This window comes from Phycodurus eques, chromosome 18 (genome assembly GCF_024500275.1).
Source record: "Phycodurus eques isolate BA_2022a chromosome 18, UOR_Pequ_1.1, whole genome shotgun sequence".
Taxonomy (NCBI): Eukaryota; Metazoa; Chordata; class Actinopteri; order Syngnathiformes; family Syngnathidae; genus Phycodurus; species Phycodurus eques.
In genome coordinates, this window is record NC_084542.1 from 8501885 (window position 1) to 8526123 (window position 24239).

At 42.3% G+C, this 24239-nt stretch overlaps 1 protein-coding gene across 20 annotated transcripts in view; it reads left to right on the plus strand.

Annotated features, from left to right (window-relative positions):
- Positions 1–616: 616 nt before the first annotated feature.
- Positions 617–24239, plus strand: part of afdna (afadin, adherens junction formation factor a) — a 97169-nt gene continuing 73546 nt past the window's right edge. For all 20 annotated transcript variants that reach the window (XM_061704931.1, XM_061704933.1, XM_061704938.1 and 17 more), the window contains exon 1: positions 617–932. In XM_061704931.1, coding sequence (XP_061560915.1) covers positions 831–932 — 102 coding nt within the window. In that variant the 5' untranslated portion in view covers positions 617–830. The remainder of the gene's footprint in view (positions 933–24239) is intronic.

Below are 24239 nucleotides of genomic sequence, written 5' to 3' on the forward strand. Positions count from 1 at the left end.
TTCAAGCGCAGTCTTGATGTTCAAACTGTGAGTAACAAAGTGGCTAACAAAACTATTAACTACACTTTTCAGGAACCTCTGTCTAGTTTTTAAAGACCACCTGGGCCGACTGCGCTACTATATTTTAATGTTTGTCATTATGGTGGTATATATCTTGAAGTTGAGTTAAAACTTGATTGAAGGGACATGTACTGAAGATGTCTTGAACTGTGGTGAATCAAAGCTATCTTACACTCAAATTGTGATTAGTCAGAATCAAACTGTAGATATCTAAAAACGGATTTACGGATATCTACAATTCAATTATGTAGCGGATATATGCCTATGCAAATGAATTGTCAATATTGTAATGACAGACCTCGTACACATGAATGGCAAATGTGATGTCATTTGTCTTAGGCGAAATGACGTTGCACATATCCATCCATCCATTTTCCGTAACGCGTATCCTCACTATGTCTGAAAATGAATTACAGATATCTCTGTAACAGAGTAGCTGACAAATGTCGCTTCCCATGTGACGTCACGACTGCGTAGAGACTTCATACGGTTAAACACGGTGGCGCGCGTGCCCGCGTCCTGGTTTGTATCGGGAGCGCGCAGAGCCTCACTGGGGCTGGCCAAGCTGAAACCGAGCACAGTGCACTCGCTCAAACACACACACACGCAGGTCGCGGCGAGGCACAGACAAGAAGACGCACTCGGACTTACAAGCACTCGGCGACGAAAAACGTCGGCGCCTGGAGCAGCTTCCCCCCGTTGGACTAACCTGTTTTTATTTTTTTAAATATATACAAATATATAACGGGGGTTGGGACAGACGGTGCACCATGTCGGGCAACAGGGAGGAGGAGAGGAGGAAACTGGCCGACATCATCAACCACTGGAACGCCAACCGGCTCGACCTGTTCGAGATCAGCCGGCCCACAGAGGTAAGCGACCGGCCTCGTAGTGGCAGGATAGGCCGCGGTGCAGCGGGCCCTCGAACCACTGTTCCCAATCGACGTCGCTACGAGCATTGGGAATACGAATTGCGAGCATCGGTGGGCGGTGTGGTTTAGTCTCTTTGGTCCGTGGGAAGTCCCGCAAGTATGCCATGTACGCCAGACTTCGTTGGGAAAACTGAGCATTTACGACGACGTGTTTAGACTTGATAAACCAAACAACGTGATACATTTTTACATTTATACTTTTAAACAAATCGTAAGCAGTAGTTTAGGCTTACATTAGCGGCGTATTTTTAGTCGAAATTACGCAGTATTTGTGATTTGACGTAGCTAGCTTGCTACCGGACACAGCTTGTGCGTTCTGGAGGTGAAGAGTGAATATCAACACCCTTTCCAAAACACAACATGGCGAACAATTCACAACTAAGTTGGTTTTAGGAAGATATGTTGGGGTGCAAATGAAGCGGGTCGAATGTGAAGTGATCAGCAGCTACTTCTCTGAAGTGTTCAGGTGTCACGTTGGACGTTGGCGAGCCGCCGTCGAGGTTACGCACCTCTTAAAGTCGCACATTTGTCAACCGAGTCTGGCGGTGTTGTTCTCTGCCACCGAGGAGGCACTGGCTAGCCCGCTAATTAGGTTGGTTAGGCGTAAATCCTTACACATCTCCAAACCACACTTATTGAACGGCTTATTGTATTATATCATATCACGCAAGTGTAAATGATTGATGTTGTTTTTAAACGACAGGCTCTGCGAACGAAGGTAGCAGCGGCTAACACACACAGAAAACAGCAGTAGTAACACAGCCAGGATTTTAATTTATACTCTTAATAAATCAATGCTAAGCGTTAAGTATTAGCCAAGAGCATGAGGTATATGTTTATACGTGGTAAGGTGTTTTTTTCTTGTTAAGATGAGCTAGACACAAGACACAAGCTAACCCCCACTTGTCAGTGCATTGTCTTGACACTACCAGCTAACGTGATTCACCACTAATAACTGGCATATTGGATCACGAATAAATGCAACATGGAGTTTTAAATCACTCTGGTGAGCTTGGAGGATGAGAACCAACAAGATCACACGGCATTTGTGTTGCACTGAGGTCTCCATGCTGCTTCTAACAAGTTGATCAATAACATCTACCTAACCTGAACATCTCACGGCTGACTGGTTTTGATTCATGGCCCTGATTGCGATTGTGTCGGCCGCCGTGTTTTAGGCTGGTGACGACTCCCCCCTGAAACCCCTCCTTCGTTCCTCCTCCATCTTGGTTAAGGAGAAGGGGGGGGCGGGGGGGGGGAAGTCACGGGGTCCCCGCTTGTCCCCTTGAGCCGATTAATTCATCGGGATTGAAGCTGGCCAGCCAGCCGTTGGCCAGAGTTGTGTACGGTGATGATTAACTGACACGCCGCCAGCTCTCAAGGCCTCTCGTAAGTCTGTTACTATATGAGGGCCACCACAACAATAATAAGTCGGTTACTGCGCAGTACGACGGGCACCAAGACAATAATAAGGCTGTTACTGTACGACTGGACAGTGCGGCCATTTCTCAAGGCCTCTTGAAGTCTGTTAATTTTCAAGGGCCAGTCATACTAAGTCAGTTACTGTACAGTACGAGGACAACTGCAATTATAAGTCAGTTACTGTGCAGCACGGACACCAAATAATAAGTCTTGTACTGTAGCGTACGAGGGCCACTACACTAATAGTCTGTTACTGTACAGCTGGACAGCATGGCCTGTTCTCAAGCCCTGTCGTGTTACGATATGAGGGCCACCAGTCTGTTTTTGTGCAGCACGAGGGCCACGATAGCAATAAGTCAGTTACTGTACAGTATGAGGGTCACTGCAATGATAATAATACGTCTCCTACTGTATGTCTGAAAGGAACGGACAGTTTTCAAGGCTTCTCGTGATTCTGTTACTCTATGAATGCCACCAAAGTAATAATGAGTATATCTAGTATGAAAGGCACTACACCAAGAATAAGTCTGCTAATGAAAGACTGGATGATGCAGACACACATGAATGCTTTCAGTGCTAGGAAAGAATAAGTCGTAATTCGGATTCCCTCGCAAGTCTGCTTGAAAAAAACAAATCTTGAACAAAATTTTCACATTTGAATCAAAATGAGTCAAAGAATAAAATACTTCATTCTGACAAGCGCTGCAATGCTGCCCACGGCCGCCGCCATTTTGACTTTCGCATCGCTTCTGCGCATGTACGCATTGTAGCTTTACCAAGATCTCGATAGTTTGTTTAAAAACAAAACAAAACGAGCTCTATGCTGAAGGAGGCTTGCTTTTAGCCTAGCTCTTCAATCGACTACCTACCGTGACACACCCTCTGTTTCTGCTATACATATTCAGTACATCCTTTTGTTGGAGTGTGAGGTGCCTAAACTTGTCCGACTTCCAACATGTTTGCATTTCTTTACCTTATAATCTAAGTGACAAGCCAGGATTCACAGTCTAACCTTCTTTATCTTCTACTCAAAACCTGTGCTAATCTCAAATCCAAAGCGTTACAAAACTGCCATCTACAGGGATCTGTTAGATATCACAGTGGTTTACAAAGCAGAATTTAACGTACAAGCTCGGCAAGACCCTTTTCCAGGCCCACCCATTGGAAAACGTACTTGACAGAAGTACATTCATCAGTGGAAGTAAACTACTGTGATTACATTTGACAAATATAAACGTGCACTGCAGTGAATAAGTCAAATTAGTCGCGTTGCCGCGCTTAGCAACAAATTAATTTTTTCTTGCATGTATTATACTGTTCACTGTTGCCATAAATTTTCCAAAAATTGAGCCATGATTATGACCTCAGTGGTGTTTATTTTTTTTAGAGTTCACATAGTTCACAACCACAACACACGAATGTTACTATACAGCACAAGGATCTACCACACTCATAACAAATCAGTAACTGTACAACTGGAAGACAGACCCCTCCTGCAGCGTTCCCTTAAATGCATGATGATGCGTGACACCCTCCTGCTATGCCATGCCACACCCTACGCATATGTCAGATGGTTAATCCCCACCGACAGCATCCCCTTGACACCCTGAGAGTAGCCTTTTGTAAAATACCAGAAAATCCATTGGGGGGCTGCCTGTCAATAGATTATTATTATTTTTATTTTTTTTTACTATAGGAAACACTGGAAATAATGAGTTCCAGGTTGGATTTTGATATTCTTAGCTATTATACAAGTGTAATACGTTGGCCAGAATAAAATCGAAAAAGAAAAAAGTCCTGAAAGATCTGCTTACCTACGTTGCGAAAAATTGGTTGTCGACATAATTGTCCTGGGAAAAAAAATACAAGAAAGCAAAACAAACTAGTGGAGTTAATTATTTATTAGTCAGTAACTATTTTTGTGGTAACAAATTGGTGGCTAAGAAGTGAAAGCAAACGCTAGTGACTATAGACAGATTTTTAGTGTGATTGTCAGTCTTTTTAGTCTCCCAAACCGAACAAGTATCACACCAGAGACAAACAAACAGCCGCTTAAAGTTCCTATAACGTAAAAATAAAAATGTCTTGTACATTTGACACACGACAGAGAATAGTGTTGTTAACAACCCTGCCAGATCACCAAATATATAAAGTGAAGCTACAAAATCATGAAAAACCAAGGCGGTGTCTCCACTCTCGAACGCTGAGGGTGTGTCTGCTCAATTGTGTGAAACCACACTCCGCACGGTTGTCATCTGTAAATCAAATACCATTTATACCACCTGGAAAAATGGATGCTACTTCGTCAAAAAATGGATGCTACTTCTTTCTTATGCCTTACTACATGTTTGAGCCGTGAAAATCTATATCCACTTAAAGCCTCCGGTGGCTGGAATATATCTCGCCGGGTCCTCGTGGGGCTTTGCCACGCCGCTAAAAACAAGCCACTCTTAACGCGGCCAGCACGAAGCCGGAAGCCCCTGTCCATATGCTTGCTGTCAAGTCTGTTGACCGTATTTGAGAACAAATCTCACAATTCACTTTACATGGTCTTTGATAATAATTGTAAAAGAACTACAAGGGGCAGCAAACGCCACAACATCCCCCAGCATCCCACGTCACAATCGCATTGTAAGACGCGACTAAATTGAGTTACGACCTCAGTCACGGCCAAATTAAAGTCATAAGTGGAAGGTATCTCTGTGAAGTTTCTCCCACTATTGTGTTGGAACCAAGAATGACCAGTGGAATACGTTCTTGTCGTTTGAGTCGTTGACATTTGAAGCGCTCGAAATTCCAAAAAGAAACACGCAAGCTAACGTCACACACTCCGGTCTCCACTCTGCTGCAGTGCTCCGCTGTCTTTTCTTTTTTTAGGTTTCTCTTATGTTTAATAGAACATACAGTTTGTTCCTGGCTTGGGTTGTTCTTTTTGGTTTTTCTTTGCCTGATAAGATAAAGAGAGTTTCAGAACGTCTCGTTGTCTTTTAACTTTTTAGCTCAGCCATGTGTTTAAATACACTTATAACGTTTGAGAACCGTTAAGTTTGAGAGCCTTACTTGTATGGTTTCTACTATGTTCTTATGCGGACTGAGTAATTGTATCCATGGTGAGTGACTGTGACGCCTCCTCAGAGTGCACCGAGTGTGTTTTGGAACTTGAAGGGATAGAATATAAAAAGTGTCCTTTTGGACTGAGCATCATCAAAGAAGTGTGCGCCTGTCAAGTCTCAGAACTTATATGTTGTGCTGGAAATGAGCCAAACAGGTCAGAAGTTGGCATGAGTGGACCTGCTGCCTTTTTAGCATCATGTCGCATATGAATGTAATAACGATGGGGAAGATGATAGTGACTTTTTTCTGTGTGAAATTAGCCCTCTAAAGTTGCACAAAACGTCATCAGCATCATACATGTGGTCACTCCAGACTGTCTGTTTACCTCACAAGACCTCAGTTAGGTTAGCGTCAAAGACTAAGATAACCTATTTTTACACTTTTGTAACAAGTAAAGATTTTTAAAATTTGGATTTATGAGTCTCACCTGCAACATGAATGTTAAATGTTACTTAAAGTCGTCATGTTATGGCAAATCACCTTTTAATGGCTATTATACAAATAGTCAAGTGTGAAATTAAACAACCAGGTCTGTCATTCACTGCTTTGGATGTTAATATTCATCAAATGGAATCCAGCCGTGGAAGAGGGTCTCACTCAGCTTGTTGGTGAAATTCAGCTGTGTAAACCACTACAGTGACGAACAGATCCCCGTAGATGGCGGCGTTGCATCGCTTTGGATTTGAGATGAGCACAGTTTTTGAACATAAGCTAAAGATTAAGTGGTTGAATCTCGGCTTGTCACATATAAATTATTACTGTATAGACATACACAATCTGTACGTGGTATGTGTTTGTACGTACGGTGTAAAGGTCTACAAGTTGAGCTCATTCACAAGATTATCTGCGCGTGTATAAAGGGCCATGTTTTTGGTTTTGTGTTGTTTTCTTTTGGGGTACATCACGGTATAACCTATTTGAGTATTCACGTTATGAGTCAAAATTTATGGAGAACAAGGGTTAGGACTGGATAGGTTTTTTTACTCCTTCCTACTCCCTTTGAAGATTTAAACTGCTGAATGAAGACATCTATTGATGTTTTTTTCCTTTTATTATTTTTATCATTATAAATAACTGATGGAATGAACAAACTTATCAAGCAATCGATTAATCATGAGAGAAATGCCCACATGTTGGAAGTCGGACAAGTTGAGCCATTTCATGCTCGAACAAAGTGGTATGAACAGAACATTTTGTCACTGTAGGTAGTATAAAGTGTGTGTTGTGATCATGGGGTGAATGACAAACGGCGTGCAAAAAAAGCCACTGATGTTCAACTCAAGCCATGCGGTCGATTGTGCTGTTTCACGGTTGTATATCTGTAAAAAAAAATTTAGGCATCAAAAGCCCTTTTTTATAGTTCGAGGTGTCACGAAAGCAAAAAATATTAGTACATTTTCCTTGTAAAAGTTAAATAACTATTTTAGAAAATGTGTTGCACATTTATGGGGCTAATTAACATAATCACCCCCAGACCGAGTTTTGCCTGTACTGTCCAGTTGATAAATTATTTACATTTACAGTATTTTCTCTGGGAAAATTGCTGGTAAGTCTTTGGTCTCCCCCCCAAGTAGTAGAAAGTATTGAGGAAAGCTCATATCCAGTGTTGTGTGTCGTGAATCCAACATGGAAGCCGTCATGCCCTCCTTGCTCACACACAGGAAGCAGGAAGTGCACAGGAAGTGTGTGCTGTGCTGAGATTGTGGGCTTCCTGTGGTTTGTTTTCCCATACACGATTTCCCCCCCCTCCCTCTCTAATATAACCATTGACTTCCATGTGCGTTGTTGATTGGGTGGCTATTTGGGGTTATTGACATTATTGCTCATAAAAGGACGAAACGCTCAGCTTTAGAATGTGGTCACATGACCACTGACGTGATGTGTTGCCCCTGTCGGGCTTGGTTACCGAGCATGGCAACATGGCTTACCGATCTGCTAGCCTCAGCTACAACTACAATAGCATCGCACGCACGCAGTGCTGAGTACATTTATCTCTGTTTGCATTGCCATACAGTGAGTTTTTGTCACCCCCCACCCCCTAAGGTTTTAACTTATGGCCCCTTGCTTTGTCGTCGTCCCACCATGACAACCCAGTTGCTTTGTTTTGCATTTTGGCGCATCCTCCGCTGGGTTAGCTAGGAGTAGCGAGTGGCCTGACGGGTCAGCCGAAGGCTAAATGAAGTTAACTTCAAGGAGGTGGTGCAGTCAGAGAGAGTTGTATCCCTGATATCCAGGACAGTACATGTACTAGTATGGTCTTTGTCCAACGAGCAAGACAATTCAGTGCGCTATAGAACGACTAGGACGCACTCTTAGAATTACTGTCTTACTAGTGTTTTTTTTCACTACAATTGCCATTTTTGGCATACTTAGGCTCGTCACGATAATTACTACATCGACTTATCGTTCGCTGTCGCCTGCGGCTCTTGGAGAGTTAGATGGCTGTGTCATTAGCCGCTAGTGGGCTTGTGGAACGCCGGTGGACCAGCACATATAGCACACAAGAGAGACACTGAAAGGAAAGTTTACTGTTTATTACGTTTGCTAGGCATTAAACTAACAAGCTAGCTAATGAGCTAACAAGCTAGCCCGCATCCTCAAAAGGTAAACAGCTCGCTCCTCCACGGCAACGCCGTTTAAAACGTCAATGCCTTGCTCCGTGTTGTTGTGTGTGTTAGTCCCCAATTAACACAAACACGGGAAAGTTAACTGTTTATTAACAAAATTTTAATACCACACTACTAGTACAACCAGTGAAGCACTAGATGTGAACTAGGATAATTTAACAAGTGGCACTAATAGTACTAGAAGCACGCAGTTGTCTAATAGTGCAGAGTTTTGCCTCACTGCTAGTATGCCAAAGTAGTCTTAGTAGTTTTATGGAAAACCAATTGAGAATTAATTTGATATTCTAGATATCCAGCTTAAGGTCCATGTGCTACCACACGCTTTGTTCTCACCTGCATAACAATTCAGCACACTAGTAGAACCTTTGTGCCTATTATATATAGTCATGATTTTCCCCTGTACTGCCTTCCACTACTGTATGACATTTCTGCATATCAGTAAAGCCCTAAGTGTTAACTAGTAGAATATTTTAATATCATTAGTAGTACTAGTAGCATGCAGCTGTCAAACAGTGCACAAATATCTCACTGTCACATTTAGTTATCCTAACAGTGAGCGTACTAGCACATGTACTTCAGCTGGATATGGAATAAATGCTTAAAGTGCTTTCCATACTATTTTCTGGCCTAAACAGAAGCACTCTGTTGACATCATAGTAAGAGCAGAGCCAGTCCGAGCACAGCACATGCTGAGGGGGGGATGGGGGGACAGGGGGGGGGGGGGCTATCATGTGTGTAACAATAGTAGGTACTGAGAAAGATTGAATTGATGCTGTTTGTTTAAGTAGATGGGTGCCTGTTCATCTGAGATGCATGCTGTTGGAAATGAGAAAAACGTGTCAAAAGTGTATCATTCATTCTTTCCAATTTCAATTGGCATTAAAAAAAGTTCTTTGTTTTTAGTTGTTTCGAACACAAAAAAAAAACAAAAAATGGCAGATTTGTCACATTTCAATTTGAGACTCGATCAATAAATAATACAAATTAAACAGGAGTGAATTTGATTTTAACACAATGGTTCCTTGCTAATTTAATTATTTCTGCCACCAAGCGCGTAACTCAATCAACTTGTTTGTCAAATCTAATTCCCCATTGTAAGTATTTGAAATACCGTTAAACCATTACAGCACCCCCAAAAAATCAAAAAATGTTATGCGTTTTTATTAAAGAAATTAGCACTGCGTTGATAAAACAACAGTAAAAAAATGTAAAATACAATAGAATAGAACTTTGTCACAGGAACAATGAAAATCAGTTGGACATTTCACACACAATTTATATATATATATATATATATATATATATATATATATAAAAAACAATTTAGCGAACGTATTGATTTACAGTTTGGGAGAATGTCCATATTGTGATGTGGTAGTAGTATGAGTATTTACATTTGTGTTTTGCACTTGTTTATTATTATTGCACTTATGTTTAAAGAGGATGTTGTCAATGTACATGTTAGTAGAGAACTGGTTTTATGATATGTAATTACTTTATGTACTGCAGCATTAGTGCGGCAGGATGTGTGCCTTTAAGAGGCATGGCCAAAGAGTGATTTTAGGAGCTGGAGTCTGGTTGTGTGACGTGTAGCTACAGCGGCTCCTTGTGAGTGTTCTCATTTTCTACTTGTATGTTTTACTATTTTTCTTGTTCAATAAATGGCTAAATGTATGAAAGCCTGCATCTGTTAAAGTGACTTTACCACTAAATGGCTTCAACTTCCAATATACAAAGAACAAGCAACACTTTAGTTTTTTTAGTGGATAAATACAGCTTTTGGGTTTGTGTGTCAGGGAAAGGTGTGTTATAAACATTGAACAGACGACCAGGGGGTTGTGACATTTACCCCACTTTTAGCTCCACCACTGCAAAGTCATTCACACGAACATGCGCACAATTTGGCCTCGAAATGTACAATGTTACATGTATGATTGGGATTTATCAATCATCAATTACAGCTGGAATGGACCAAAAGTTGTCAATAAACTATAAGACTATTATTTTCCCCTGTAGGTTCTGGTTCGCAATTCCCATTTTATGCTTATATTGCATTGTTTACACATGTAAACAATAATAACTAATTAATACAAATATTAACGTTGCAGAGTTTTCAGTTTGCTGGGGCCTACTCATCCCTTCATAAATTTAAGTGAGAGTAACCTCCAAATTATTACACACTATTTTCCTGATTTAATGATAAATACGCCTCTCGTAGCGTATTTACATGATATTTTTTGTTCATATACACCTCCAATGTAGCATATTTAGACCATTTTCAATGTTCTGTACACCTAATGTGGAGGAAGCATTCACCAGAATCGAAATTCTTTGCCAAAATTTAAAATGAGGAAACCGAGGCTGAAAACAAATACCGAAAGAAATTGTTATGCCAATTACAGCTGAATGATTTTAAGAAAAATATAATTGCGATTTTCCTGGGAGATATTGCGATTTCAATTTGATTCACATTTTCCTTCAAATCAAGGTTCAGTGCAATATTCACTATGTACAGTAGCATTTACAAACACCTAATGCCATCAAAACTCTAATAATGCAAGGACACTGTCATACATATGTAAATATGTAGTTTTATTTAATACGGTATGTAAAAAAATTCTTTTTTTACCCAAAATGTTTAAAATTGCACAAATGTATGTGTTACCTGTACATAAATGTAAGATCATATGTAAATATATATATATATTTTCATATTTCCGTCACAGACTAACTGCTTCAAACGGAGACTGAGGGCTTTGCGATATTGCTGAAAATTCATATCATCGTTTGAATGGAATCCTTTCAGCATCATGGGAGTTTCTGGAGGAGTGCATCGTACTTATAAGCCGTCTGATCCTGCCAGTCCGTAGGCGTACCCGATTGGCCCGCTGGGGAGAGCGGCAGGTGGGGGGAGCCAATCGGCCACCAGGTGGGGGAGTAGGAGGAGGCGGGTGGCGGAGGGGGGGATTAACGCAGTGTGACAGCGCTATATCTTTTGAGGGGCGGGTTGCTCTGCTGAGCGCACACAATACACTTCTTGTTTTAGCACAAGAGGAAGGAATGAAAAGAGATAAGCGAGAGGACAAATCACAAAGGCGGAATGCGAGTGCTACACACCGAGGAGGGAACGTTGCTTGGCTGGCACTTCCCAAACAAATGTGAAGCAAAACGTTCCTATCCACAGTAGTAGAAACCATCAAGTCAATTGAGTTTTGTTTTCTGTAGTGCCAATTCACAGCTTTTTGGGTAACCTTTTTGGCTATAGGAAATCTAGTCAAAAACACATCTTCAAACCCTTTGGATTCGTCTGCTACACAGGGAACCGCTTCACCGAGTTTCATTTTAAAATATCCACCAATAAACGCGTCCTGGCTGAAATTTCGAAGGGGTTCTCCAAGTTGATGAATCAGAATTATCATGACATTTCAAATAGCGTCACTTTCCCTCAAACTCGACTTGTGCAAATAGAACGTTATTCGTGAGAAGAGCAGTGTGAGCAGTAGAATGTCATGTACTTTCTTAATCAATAGTTTTTTATCATATTTTCTTTGGTTATGGAGGAATTTGGTGGAATTTGAAGTGCTCATTTCATGTTTTTAAAAAATATTTATTTATTTTTTTGAGAAAATTCCACAAAGATGATGACAACTTTTCACGTTGCTATTAATATTTTTACGACACCTCAAACTATAAATCAACAAAAACATGACTGACGTGAAGGCAAATTTTTTTATTTACGGGAAAAATTCATGCTCATTACAATTGCCTTGAAGAAAAATATTTGAGTTGAACGTCAGGGGCTTTTGTTTACATTCATACATTTTTGTGAGCTGCGTCATCTCTTCTCACGCTCACGATGCACACTTTCTATTACCTACCGCGACACATCCACGGTTTATACCATACATACATACACCCTGTTGAGTGTGAGTAGCCTAAACTTGTCTGACTTCCCATATGTTGGCATTTCTCCCATTCATAAATGATGTGACATGATGTGCGTTTCAACACCAAATCTTTATCTTATATAAAAAAGCTGCGCAGATATCAAATCCAAAGCAATGTAACGCTTCCATCTAAAGGGATCTGTAAGTCATTACAGTTATGAGGAAAGTTGAATCTCAGACAAGTTGTGCAAGATTATTTTCCACGCCTTCCTGTTGAACAACTCCACTTGACGAACATAAACGTCCACGGCAGTGATTGAGTCAAGAATGTTACAGATGTTATTTAAAGCATTGGTTGTGTAAAGGGTTAAAATTCAATTGGAAAAACTTTGGAATAATTGGAACAACCATTGCTGCCAATAATGTGTTATAAAGTTCCCAAGTGTCCACAGACAATTCGTCGCGGGACCTGCCGTGTTTATCAGGAAGCACCAAAACTGCATTTGCATTCCAAGCATTCCTTCAACTCCACACGGAAGCGTGAAATTGTGACATACGAGCCGATTAGGTCCTGACTCACTCGGAAAAGAGTGGAGGACTGCTTAGGGAGGCTGTTTTTTTCTTTCTTTCTTTCTTGTTTCCACCCATATCGATCCCACACTGGCACCCCATCACTGGAAATTAATTGCCTCCGGAGTACGACGAGTGTTTCTCCTCCATCTCTAATGGAGATGGGGGTCATGTAAATTTGATCCAGTGTCAATAATATGTAAACAAATGCGTAGCACAAAAAACAAAACCCTGTCCTCCAATCAGAAAACAGACGTGTTGTGTCAAAAATTGGTTTTGGAATACTTTTAGTTTGGAGTGAATCACCTTTTCGGAGTCCTAACCATGCCCTAATTCACGCACATTTTTAAACGTAAGAAAATTCAGAAATAAGAAAAAAGTTTGGCTCGGACTTGTCTATGCCATTTAAAGTGAGTGTACAACCCCTATTCAAATGAAGTTGGGACGTTGTGTTAAACAAATAAAAACCGAATACAATGATTTTCAAATCATGTTCAACCTATATTTAATTGAACACACTACAAAGACAAGATATTTAATGTTCAAACTGATAAACTTGATTGTTTTTAGCAAATAATCATTAACTTAGAATGTTTTGGTTGCAACACGTTCCAAAAAAGCTGTGACAGGTGGCAAAAAAGACTGACAAAGTTGAGGAATGCTCATCAAACATCTGTTTGGAACATCCCACAGGTGAACAGGCTAATTGGGAACAGGTGGGTGGCATGATTTGATATAAAGGGAGCTTCCCTGAATTGTTCAGTCATTCACAAGTAAAGATGGGGCGAGGTTCACCTCTTTGTGAACAAGTGCGTGAGAAAATAGTCGAACAGTTTAAGGACAATGTTCCTCAACGTACAATTGCAAGGAATTTAGGGATTTCATCATCTACGGGCCATAATATCATCAAAAGGTTCAGAGAATCTGGAGAAATCACTGCATTTCAGCGGCAAGGCCGAAAACCAACATTGAATGCCCGTGACCTTTGATCCCTCAGGCGGCAGTGCATAAAAAACCGACATCAATGTGTAAAGGATATCACCACATGGGCTCAGGAACACTTCAGAAAACCAATGTCAGTAAATACAGTTCTGTGCTACATCCGTATGTGCAACTTGAAACTCTACTAAGCAAAGCAAAAGCCATTTATCAATAACACCCAGAAACGCAGCCGGCTTCTCTGGGCCCGAGCTCATCTAAGATAGACTGATGCAAAGTGGAAAAGTGTTCTATGGTCCGACGAGTCCACATTGCAAATTGTTTTGGGAAATTGTGGACGTCGTGTCCTCCGGGCCAATAGAGGAAAAGAAACATCCGGACTCTTATGGACGCAAAGTTCAAAAACCTGCATCTGTGACGGTATGGGGCTGTGTTAGTGCCAATGGCATGGGTAAGGCACCATTAATGCTGAAAGGTACTTGCAGGTTTTGGAGAAACATATGCTGCCATCCAAGCAACCTGTTTTTCATGGACGCCCCTGCTTATTTCAGCAAGACAATGCCAAACCACATTCTGCACGTGTTACCACAGCGTGGCTTCGTATTAAACGAATGCGGGTACTAGACTGGCCTGCCTGCAGTCCAGACCTGTCTCCCATTGAAAATGTGTGGCACATTATGAAGCGTAAAATACGACAACGGGGACCCCCGGAGTGTTGAACAGCTGAAGCTGTACATCAAGCAAGAATAGGAAAGAATTCCACCTACAAAGCTTCAACAATTAGTGTCCTCAGTTCCCAAACGTTTATTGAATGTTGTTAAAAGAAAAGGTGATGTAACACAGTGGTAAACATGACCCTGTCCCAGCTTTTTTTGGAACGTGTTGCAGCCATAAAATTCTAAGTTAATGATTACTTGCTAAAAAAAAATAAAAGTCTATCAGTTTGATCATGAAATATCTTGTCTTTGAAGTGTATTAAATTAAATATAGGTTGAACATGATTTGCAAATCATTGTATTCTGTTTTTATTTATGTTTTAACACAACGTCCCAATTTCATTGGAATTGGGGTTGTAAATGTTAAGTCAATGGAGTGAGGTTCCCAAGGCTGGTCAAGTTAGTGCATCAGCAACTCACACTGCCGATGTTATGCACACAGTGTCCATGTTTGCTACCAAATTTCCGAGACATTTTTTTACTCGGAGGTGCTACATGCAGAAGTACTGTTTTCGGATAACACATTTGCGTTTATCGTTTAATCCGATCCGGAATATTTTTCATTCCTTGTTTGTCCACCTTAGAAACCTGAGAAGTGGGGCTGGGCTGCGGGAAACCCAACACCCAGCCGGCACGGTCACCAGGACAGCGCAGAGGTATTGGATTCCAGTCATTCACTGGTTCAGCTGTTTATCACGTGGAAGGTGCCATATATCATAAAAGAGACAATGAATTACGACCGAATGAAGCACTTAAAATAGTATGAATCTCCTCATAAGTTATTACAAATCTCAAGTGTCCTTTGTTACAGAGTTAAAGGACCGGCAGTTAATTATGGAAGAAGTCCGGAGCGGGACTTTACATAGCCTGTGGAACTGCTGACATATTGATGGGCGTCGGGTCTGAGGGGAGATGCCAAATAAGGGAGTGGAAAGGAAGAGGATGTCGGGGAGGGTGGCGCCCCCACTTGTAGCACTTGAGGATTAAAAATTATGTGATTCATATGTTTGACATACTGGGAGTGTCTTCAATAAAACGGCCATTGTTTCAACTCTTGTTCTGTCCAGGGTCGTGAAAAGGCATAACGGTAGAACAGGGATTTATTCGCTCATCCCTTTCAGACAGAACTCACTGAAACGTATTTAAAATGTAAATGTAAAATATATTTTATTCCATTTCTTGGTTAGTTCAGAGCAGGCATTCGCTGGTATCACATTCTGATGGTATGATCACCTCCATCCATCCATTTTCTACCTCTTATTCGAGGTCGGGTCGCGGGACCTAGGATAAACTTCATCCAGCTCTTCAGGGGGGATCCTGAGGCGTTCCCAGGCCAGCCGAAAGACATACTCTCTCCAGCGTGTCCTGGGTTGTCCCCGGGGTCTCCTCCCGGCGGGATGTACCCGGAACACCTCACCAGGGAGGCATCCGAATCAGATGCCCCAGCCACCTCATCTGGCTCCTCGATGTGGAGGAGCAGCGGCTCTACTCTGAAATCCTCCCGGATGACCGAGCTTCTCACCCTATCTCTAAGGGAGAGCCCGGACACCCTGCGGAGGAAACTCATTTCGGCCGCTTGTATCCGGCATCTTGTTCTTTTGGTCACGACCAAGAGCTCGTGACCATAGGTGAGGGTAGGAACGTAGATCGACCGGTAAATCGAGAGCTTCGCCTTTCGGCTTATCTCCTTCTTTATCACAACGGACCGATACAAAGTCCGCATCACTGCAGACGCTGCACCGATCCGCCTGTCGATCTCCTGTTCCATTCTTCCCTCACTCGTGAACAGGACCCCAAGATACTTGAACTCCTCCACTTGGGGCAGGATCTCATCCCCGACCTGGAGAGGGCATGCCACCCTTTTCCGACTGAGGACCATGGTCTCCGATTTGGAGATGCTGATTCTCATCCCAGCCGCTTCACACTTGGCTGCGAACTGCTCCAGTGAGAGTTGGAGATCATGGCTTGATGAAGCCAACAGAACCACATCATCTGCAAAAAGCAGAGATGCAATACTGAGGCCACCAAACCGGACCCCCTCTACGCCTCGGCTGCGCCTAGAAATTCTGTCCATAAAAGTTATAAACAGACAAAGGGCAGCCTTGGCGGAGTCCAACCCTCACTGGGAACGAGTCCGACTTACTGCCGGATATGCGGACCAAACTCTGACTCCGGTCGTACAGGGACCGAACAGCCCGTATCAGGGGGTTCGGTACCCCATACTCCCGAAGCACCCCCACAGGACTCCCCGAGGGACACGGTCGAACGCCTTCTCGAAGTCCACAAAACCGTGAGATTCTAAAAATATTCAATAGCGCCAGCCCTATTCCACACCCTCGTCCTGGCTGCTAGCTCGAAAGGTGGAAAATGTACAATCCTGTTCCCATTATTTCAAATATATGTGGGGAAAAACTAAATGTTTGAAAGGATCTTGTGATGGCTCCACACTACAAATTTACTTACACCAGTGAGGTTGTTTTCATTATTGTGATTCGTTTTATTCAAACTTGTTCCTTACTTACTCGCTGTTAACAAAGGCAGTGACGGCAAGTCTGATTTGTGGGCCTGTTGTCCCACCTGAGATGATTTAAGACTACGCCTTTCGGCGAAATGCATTGCTCTGTCAGGGGGGCTGTGTGAAGTAGTGGTGAGGGGTTGCGTGTGTGTGCTCGATACTGAAGCAGAAACTCACCTGAAACAAAGACGCTTTGTGCCTTTTCATTCATTGGCAACAAACAGGCCTCCATTCTGCTGATTCAGGTTGTTATGAAGCTCAACCAATGCTGATGAATTTTGTATTATCATTCAGGGATAAAATGGTTTGCAGGTTATCAGCAAAGCGTGATAGCATTACAAATAACAGGTATGACTACTTTATATTCTACTTATTGTTCATACCGTATTTAGCATCTGACAGTAAATGGCTCTGTCACTGGCCACTAGCTCAATAGTCGTCCCTCGCCATATCATGTTTCACTTTTTGTGGTCTCACTGTATCATGGATTTTTAAATTGTACAGATCTAATTTTATATTGCGGATTTTTCGCTATATCACGGCATTTTGTGGTGATGATTATTCCACATGAACTAATGTTATTGCACATAGGAACAAGAATGGTCGAGGAGGAAGAGTGCGTAAAAGACAGAATTTCCAAAGTTTGGGATCATTTCACACTTAAAAAATAAGATAAAGTGCTGTGTCTACTGCAAAGGAGAACTGGCTTACACAACAGCACGTATACGGTAAAGTAAAGATGACCTAATTTAATATATCCTACCTCTGCTAGTTTGAACAAATTGTAATCCCTTCACAGGTCGTCAAGGATAGACAGAAAAATAAACAAGCGATTAAAATTAAACAATGGCAAAATCTTATCATAGAGTATATAACAGTAGAAAATATCTCTGCCTCTGGGGATGCTGGGCCTGTTCCCCCCCCCTCCTCTTGGGTATGTTTGTGTCCGTGTTGCCCTCCTGAGGGATGCTGATCCTGGGGCTTCCTCGGGTGCCGGGGTTGTGCCTGTTGGCCCCACTCCAGGGGTCTCGTTCTGGTCTCCGGGTGGGGAATTGGAGGCCGTGCTGCTGCGTCCCCGGCCTGTGCCCTCCTCTTCCCTCTCCCCGTGGCGGGCCGCTGTGGTCGTAGCCCTTCTCTCCCTCGGGCTTTGTGGGGTCCCCGGCTGACTTGGGGCTCATGGTGAGTGTCAGCACCTCTCGCCTCGGTCGGGCCACCTTCTGGTGCTGTTCTGGTCACTGGGCTATGGTTGGTTTGTGGGAGTGGGGGCGGAATTAGCTGTAGGGTGGGGGGATTAGGGGCTTCCCCCCTTTTCTTTGAGGTCTGGACCCGCAGGAGTCTTTTGATTAACCGATTTAATTGTTGTACCTTTCCTCAAAATGCAGACTAGGTAACGGTTAGCAACTTAACAGCCCACTGCTATCTTAAGCCAACTAATGCCAATGCTCCACTCTCATTTGCTGACTCCCACGTCACGGCAACACATGTTTGCCAAGCCTTTTAAAGCCACACGCAAGTTGCTTACTATTGAGACCGGTGTAAACCGATGACCAACTGTATAATGACAATACTGATGGCAATAATCATTTTGCTCACCACAATCATCTGTTTTCGTAGCCTTTCATCTATAAACGTAAGAACGATCATATGACCGCGCCCTCATATCTTGGATTGTTCCCACTGCCTTATTATTATCTCCTGTGGGTGTTTGATGCCTTTGAAGAGGTCTCAGCTGGGATCCAAGGCACAATGAGCTCCCCCAACCCCCCTGTAGCTGACTCTAAACCTCGCTCCTGCTGACCTTGGTCACAGGCTTACGGGCCAATCCCCCCGTGTTGCTGCAGGTGGGGCTGCAACAATATTGACTCAGGAACACTTAATTTTAGTAAGCCTGCAAGTGCATATCTTCTTATTCCTTCGTATTTGTGTGCAGAGGAGAGCGAGATGACGCACAGCCGCAGGAATCTATTCTGGTTTAAACCAGAAAGCCCTTCTCCTCCCTTAAACTCATCTTCACAATGACAAATGAATCCAAATTGGAAGTTGTCAGCATCTCCGTGGCAACCACAACTTGTCATTGGATGAGTGACACCACTGCCTGCCGTTCATGGACCGAAACAAAACATTAAGTCATTTTAAATTCTGGTTTTGCTACGTCACAAAATTGCAGCTTGGCTCACTTTAAGCATCTCTGTTGTTGAAGTCTGAGCTTTTGTTTTGATGACATAAGACGTTTCCCCTCCCTAGCGGATATGCTTCTCTTGTAACAGGCACAGTGGGGCTCTTAAAAGAATAATTAAAAAGTAAGTGTAAGTAGGATTTTGGCAATCCAGCAAAAAAAAATTTATCCCGATAAATTTCTTTTCATATCGTCCAATCTCGATTATCACTATTTTTTTCATTGTGTTTTTAAACTTTTTTTGAACAGCCAATTTTAAAGCATCTGTACTGAAAATAAAAGAACCTAGAGAGGAATTTATTTTATTAACGCCGTTTGCTAACAACACTCCTCATGGTCAATATTTAATGTAGAAAAATATAACACAACAGTGCACTAGTTTGAAGTCCTGCATAGTTTTGGAGGTATACAAGATACAAAATAAAAAAATGCCCCTCTGGCACCTTGGATTGCAAACATCATTCTCCAGATGTGATGCGACATACCCTGTTAACATTATTGTTACTTTCAAATGTTTATCATCTGTAATAACAATACAGATTGACTAGTTTTGCCAATTTACAAACCACTGGTGGCCTTACCGCTAGCAGGCTAACTGCTAATGTTATGTGTGCTGGTGGCAGTGAGTGACCGGCTGTACTGAGTCCGCTCGCATTTTTATGCTTTTCACACAATCACTTGGGTGGTACTTCAAATGAATAAGAACCGGTCGCCTCAGTCGCTGGGCCAAAGCCGGGGAAAGGAGGGGCCGACGCGGCGGGCTCCGTGGGAGGAAAGCTGAGGTGGACGGGGCGTCTCGATCTCGCTATGAGGGGGGGGGGCAGCCGACGAGGTGCGGTTTCTGTTCACTGCCACAATCTACAAATGGAAGCGGAGCAGGAAAAGGATGGCTCTGATTGGCTGTTGTCACGGACATTTCCGCCATGTTTCACCCAGTAAATACACGCGACAGCTGATCATCGTGATTGAAGTGTAATTTATCACAATTCTAAATCGCTCAGCCCTAAATGTGATAAACCAGGAATGTAACCTGGTGTAATCTGTCCATATAACTGTTCACATCATTTTAGTTAGTAAAGCATCAAGTAAGAGTTACATACTGTTTGATGACACAATAGGCGGTGGAAGTGCTAACATTTAGCAAATAACATATCGGTACCTTGATTGATTTGGATTTGTGGGGAAAAAAAATACCCATTAGAAATAATGGAAACAATCTTTCCTGGTTCAAACTGGTGCCTTTATTAACTCAGACACTGCCATGGATGTTTTGTATTCGTCACCTGGAATCCCCGTTTACTGCAACTGATATATATTTGTCAAGTATGTTTTTCAACGGGTAGGTGTGGAAGAGGGTCTTGCCCAGCTTGTCTGAAATTCAGGTTTGTAAACCACTGTAATGACTAACATATACCCGTAGATGGTGGCATTGCATCACTTTGGTTTTAAGATCACAGCTTTTGAGTTGAAGGTAAAGATGAGGCGGTGAATCGGCCTGTCCTGCCGATTATGAGGGAGAGAAATGCCAACACTTTGAATGTTTAGGCACCGCACACTCAAACAGAGTATGTGTAATATAAACAGAGTATGTGTCGCTGTAGGTAGTAGAAAGTGTGTTTTGCCATTGTTAGAAAAGATGATACAGTTCATAGTGAATGAGGAATGGTATTTAAAAAAGCCACTGACGTTCAACTCGAACCATGTGGTAAGTCAGCGTCTCTCACTGTGCATTGTATAATTGTATGTCTGCAAAAAGGTAGTTTTGTCTGCTTTTTGGTCACAAACCGGTGTTGTTGGTAAAACCGACCCATTTTCTACTGCTGATTACTAAAGAATGGAAAGTTCTAGAAACAAACTTTTTCATGGTGAAAGAAGAGACTCTTCTTACTTTTAGTAGGTTTGGTGTTTATGTTGTCACAGAAAATATTCTGAGAGTCTTGAAATATAAGTCAAAAAGCTTGCTTTGAAAACGGCGGGCAGTCATTGAGTTAAAGGCAACTAAGAGGTTGCGAAGGTCACGTTTCTAAATTCGTCACAATAGTGTGTAGGTACGCTCTGTCTTAAGAGGACTTGGCTTGACTTGCTGGCAAATTGAGCTCTGCTTTTCTTTCCTTAACACCTGATAACACATGTGTGCACACACACAGACATGCCCTGGAGGCTACTAGAGGAAGAGTGACTGAAAATTAATGCAGTTTCCTAAAGTCAATGTGTGTAATTAAGTAACATTATGGCATTATAGAGCCCACAACTCTTGTTTGTGATGTGGTACTGAGCAACCAGGTTACAGTGAAGGAACGGCTCTCACACAGACATGCCCTGTGAACTTTGAACCCAGACAGAAGGATTTTGTCATCACCGCCACCTTGCTCACCCCCGCGTGCTTCCCACAAGCAGTCACATGTGGTTATATGGACGTACTCCAGGGTGTTCCTATAACGCCACATGAATTTACATCCAAAGAGTGTGGGATGAAATGCAGTGTGGGGAGGAAAATGAAGTGAATCCCAATGAAATTGCCAACTAATTCTAATTTACAAATATGGCATCTCCTTCTCTAGTTCTAAAACTCTATTTGAAAGTAATGTAATGTAATGTTTGACTTAAAAGTATGCAGTAATTACATCATTAAATATAATTTAAAGAATTCAACAGTTTTTGCCACATTTTTGCTTCAGTTCAATGGACATTGTGCTGCTCATTCTGGTTTGCATACCTTGGCCAAATGGAGGCAGTATAATATAGACATAGGGATATACATGGAGATGGACAAGATGTCCCCATCAGTAATATTAGTCGTTATTTGTAGAGGATAAAGAATATGTGCCTGAGTGCGTATGTTGTTTTAAATTGTTTCTTAGCATTTGTTTGCATTCCTGAATCAAAGATATTGGATTATTTTTTAAATACACAATGTGTAATTTCTGTAATTTCTTTTTTGTGTAAGTTCTGTTTGCCAAAGTACTGCTTGTTGTGAAGTGAGTTGAGTTCACTGCCACTATAGTGCTCGTATCTCCAAATTTTTGCTTGCAATTTAAAGCACAAAAAAAAAAGTCAGTCGAATGACTGCTCGTATCTAAAAAAAAAACTTGGTGGTTACTCGTATCGCAAGGCACCACTGTAATTATAAAATAAGAATTCTTCGAGTAATTGGTAATTTTTACTGTTAATCAGGGACATTTTTGTCAAATGGCCATCCCTATTTGTAAACTGTTATCCTGTTTTCAGTGAATAATTTTTTTGTTTTGCTTTTTCTGTTTTGGAAAGTCCTCTCTCAATTAACTTTTACTTACTTTCCCTGTTAGGCGATACGTGACTGATAACTGTTATCTGCACTGTTGGCCTACTTTTCGCTTCTATGTGTGACATAAATAGTCCCGTCCCACTGTTTTTTTTTTTTTTTTTTTTTTCGTCGCAGGTGTCACTCATTATTCTCAGTATTCACCGCATTGTGTGTATGTGTGTGTGTGTGAGACGTGGATCTGGCCTGTTATTCGCTGACATCAGCTCGTGCGCCACCGCGGGAATTGAAAAGCTGTTCTTGTGGATTATTGGAGGGAAAGCTCAGGGAAAGGATAAACGCAACTTGCTTGTATTTAGCCTGCGACATGGTTTGCAATGTGCTGTAGAAAAAAGCTTGAAGCTGACACGGCGTCAAAATTAAACCATACCTATTGCGTTTTCCAAGTTGTATTCCAACTCCAAGAATTCTTCAGCGTTGTCATTCATTCATTTTCAGGTGGGAACAATTGGGTCACACAAGCAGTTTTAGCATTATAACATTTCAAGACCACATATGGTTTAAGGCCTCTTTATAATCCTGCACTCACGCGGCCGACAACGCCCGCATTGCATCACGTGACTGATGCATTGGCCCGCGCGGCCCCTCTGTGTCACTTGATGCGCACACGGCTGCGCGTAGAATGCCGCGGAGATCATCTCTCGTGATCGGTCCGTTTTAGTCACATGCCGTGATGCCGTACTCGGCGTGCCCCTTGGTTCTACATACCATCTACGCCGCCGCCTTCTTGATAGATTTTGCAGCATAATTAAACGTATCATATGCTCATCTAGGTCCATTTGTTCTAGCAGACACTGTTCCACGGTCGCCATTGTTGTTGCTTTGTTCTTTGTTATGGAAAGGAAAATAAAAATGCCTACCGGAAATGGCCAAAAAATGCGGAGGAAACTCCACCCTGTGGTGTCCTAACCAATACCAGCCGTAGCGACACCCCCGACTTGGAGGGGAACTGGAGTACACTTTCAAAACTGCATGCAGGATAGCCGCAGTGACGTCAGCGCGGTCGCGGCCCGCGCAAGTTTAAAGAAGCCTTTAGTAGTATTCATCTTCGTTTTGCTTGACAGTGGGAAACATTGGCGCCACCTACTGTGGTGGCTTTCAGTTTTGTAGTGTTACAGAGGGAAGGATAAATAATTGGTAGCTCCTGATTGCGTGTACAATGATCAGACAAAGGGTTGTTTTTTATGTACAGTACATGCGCCAGTATTTGTTTGCGTTTTGGTCCAGATCAAGGCGCCCATTTCCATTATCTGTTTCTAACATTTTAGCATTTTGAGATTATTTAACTGTTGTCAACACTTATTGGACCTGTAAAGTGAAAATAAATCTCTTGTAAATTTGACATCCAACAGAAAATTAACAACCCTGACAAATTTGAATGACTAAAAAATGGTGTTTGAAATGAAGCTTCAAAATCGTTAAAAATCAAGCCGTACTGAAATCACGTCGTGCTCAACGGTCAATCAAATAACACTCTTACGACATGAAAAGATGGATGCTACTTTGTCGAGCATTTTTCTTATGCCTACACTTAACTCCATGTTTGAGCTGTGAGAATATATCCCTTTATAGCTGGACTATATCCCACCGGGTCTTCGCAGGATTTTTCCACGCTGCGACAATGAGGTGCTCTAAAGCGGCCACGCCAACTCAAAGTCCCGATCGACATGTTGGCCTTCAAGTCGGGGAAAAAAAAAATAAGAAATTCTACCCCGCTCATCCATCTTCTCTCCGTGACATGCACCCACTCACAGCCGACAATGAGGCGCTCTAAAGCGGCCACACTAGCTGTAATCCCAGGTCCACACACTGACTGTCAAACTGGACTTTTGGGGAAAAAAATTATCAGTCCTTGCACTTCTGTCTTTCTCTGCGTGATGTGTGTGCACTCGTGGCCGACAACATGGTGCTCTAAATTGGCCACACCTCCGGACTATCCACAGATGAGACGCAGTTTAGTGGTGTAGGCATAGCTAGCTA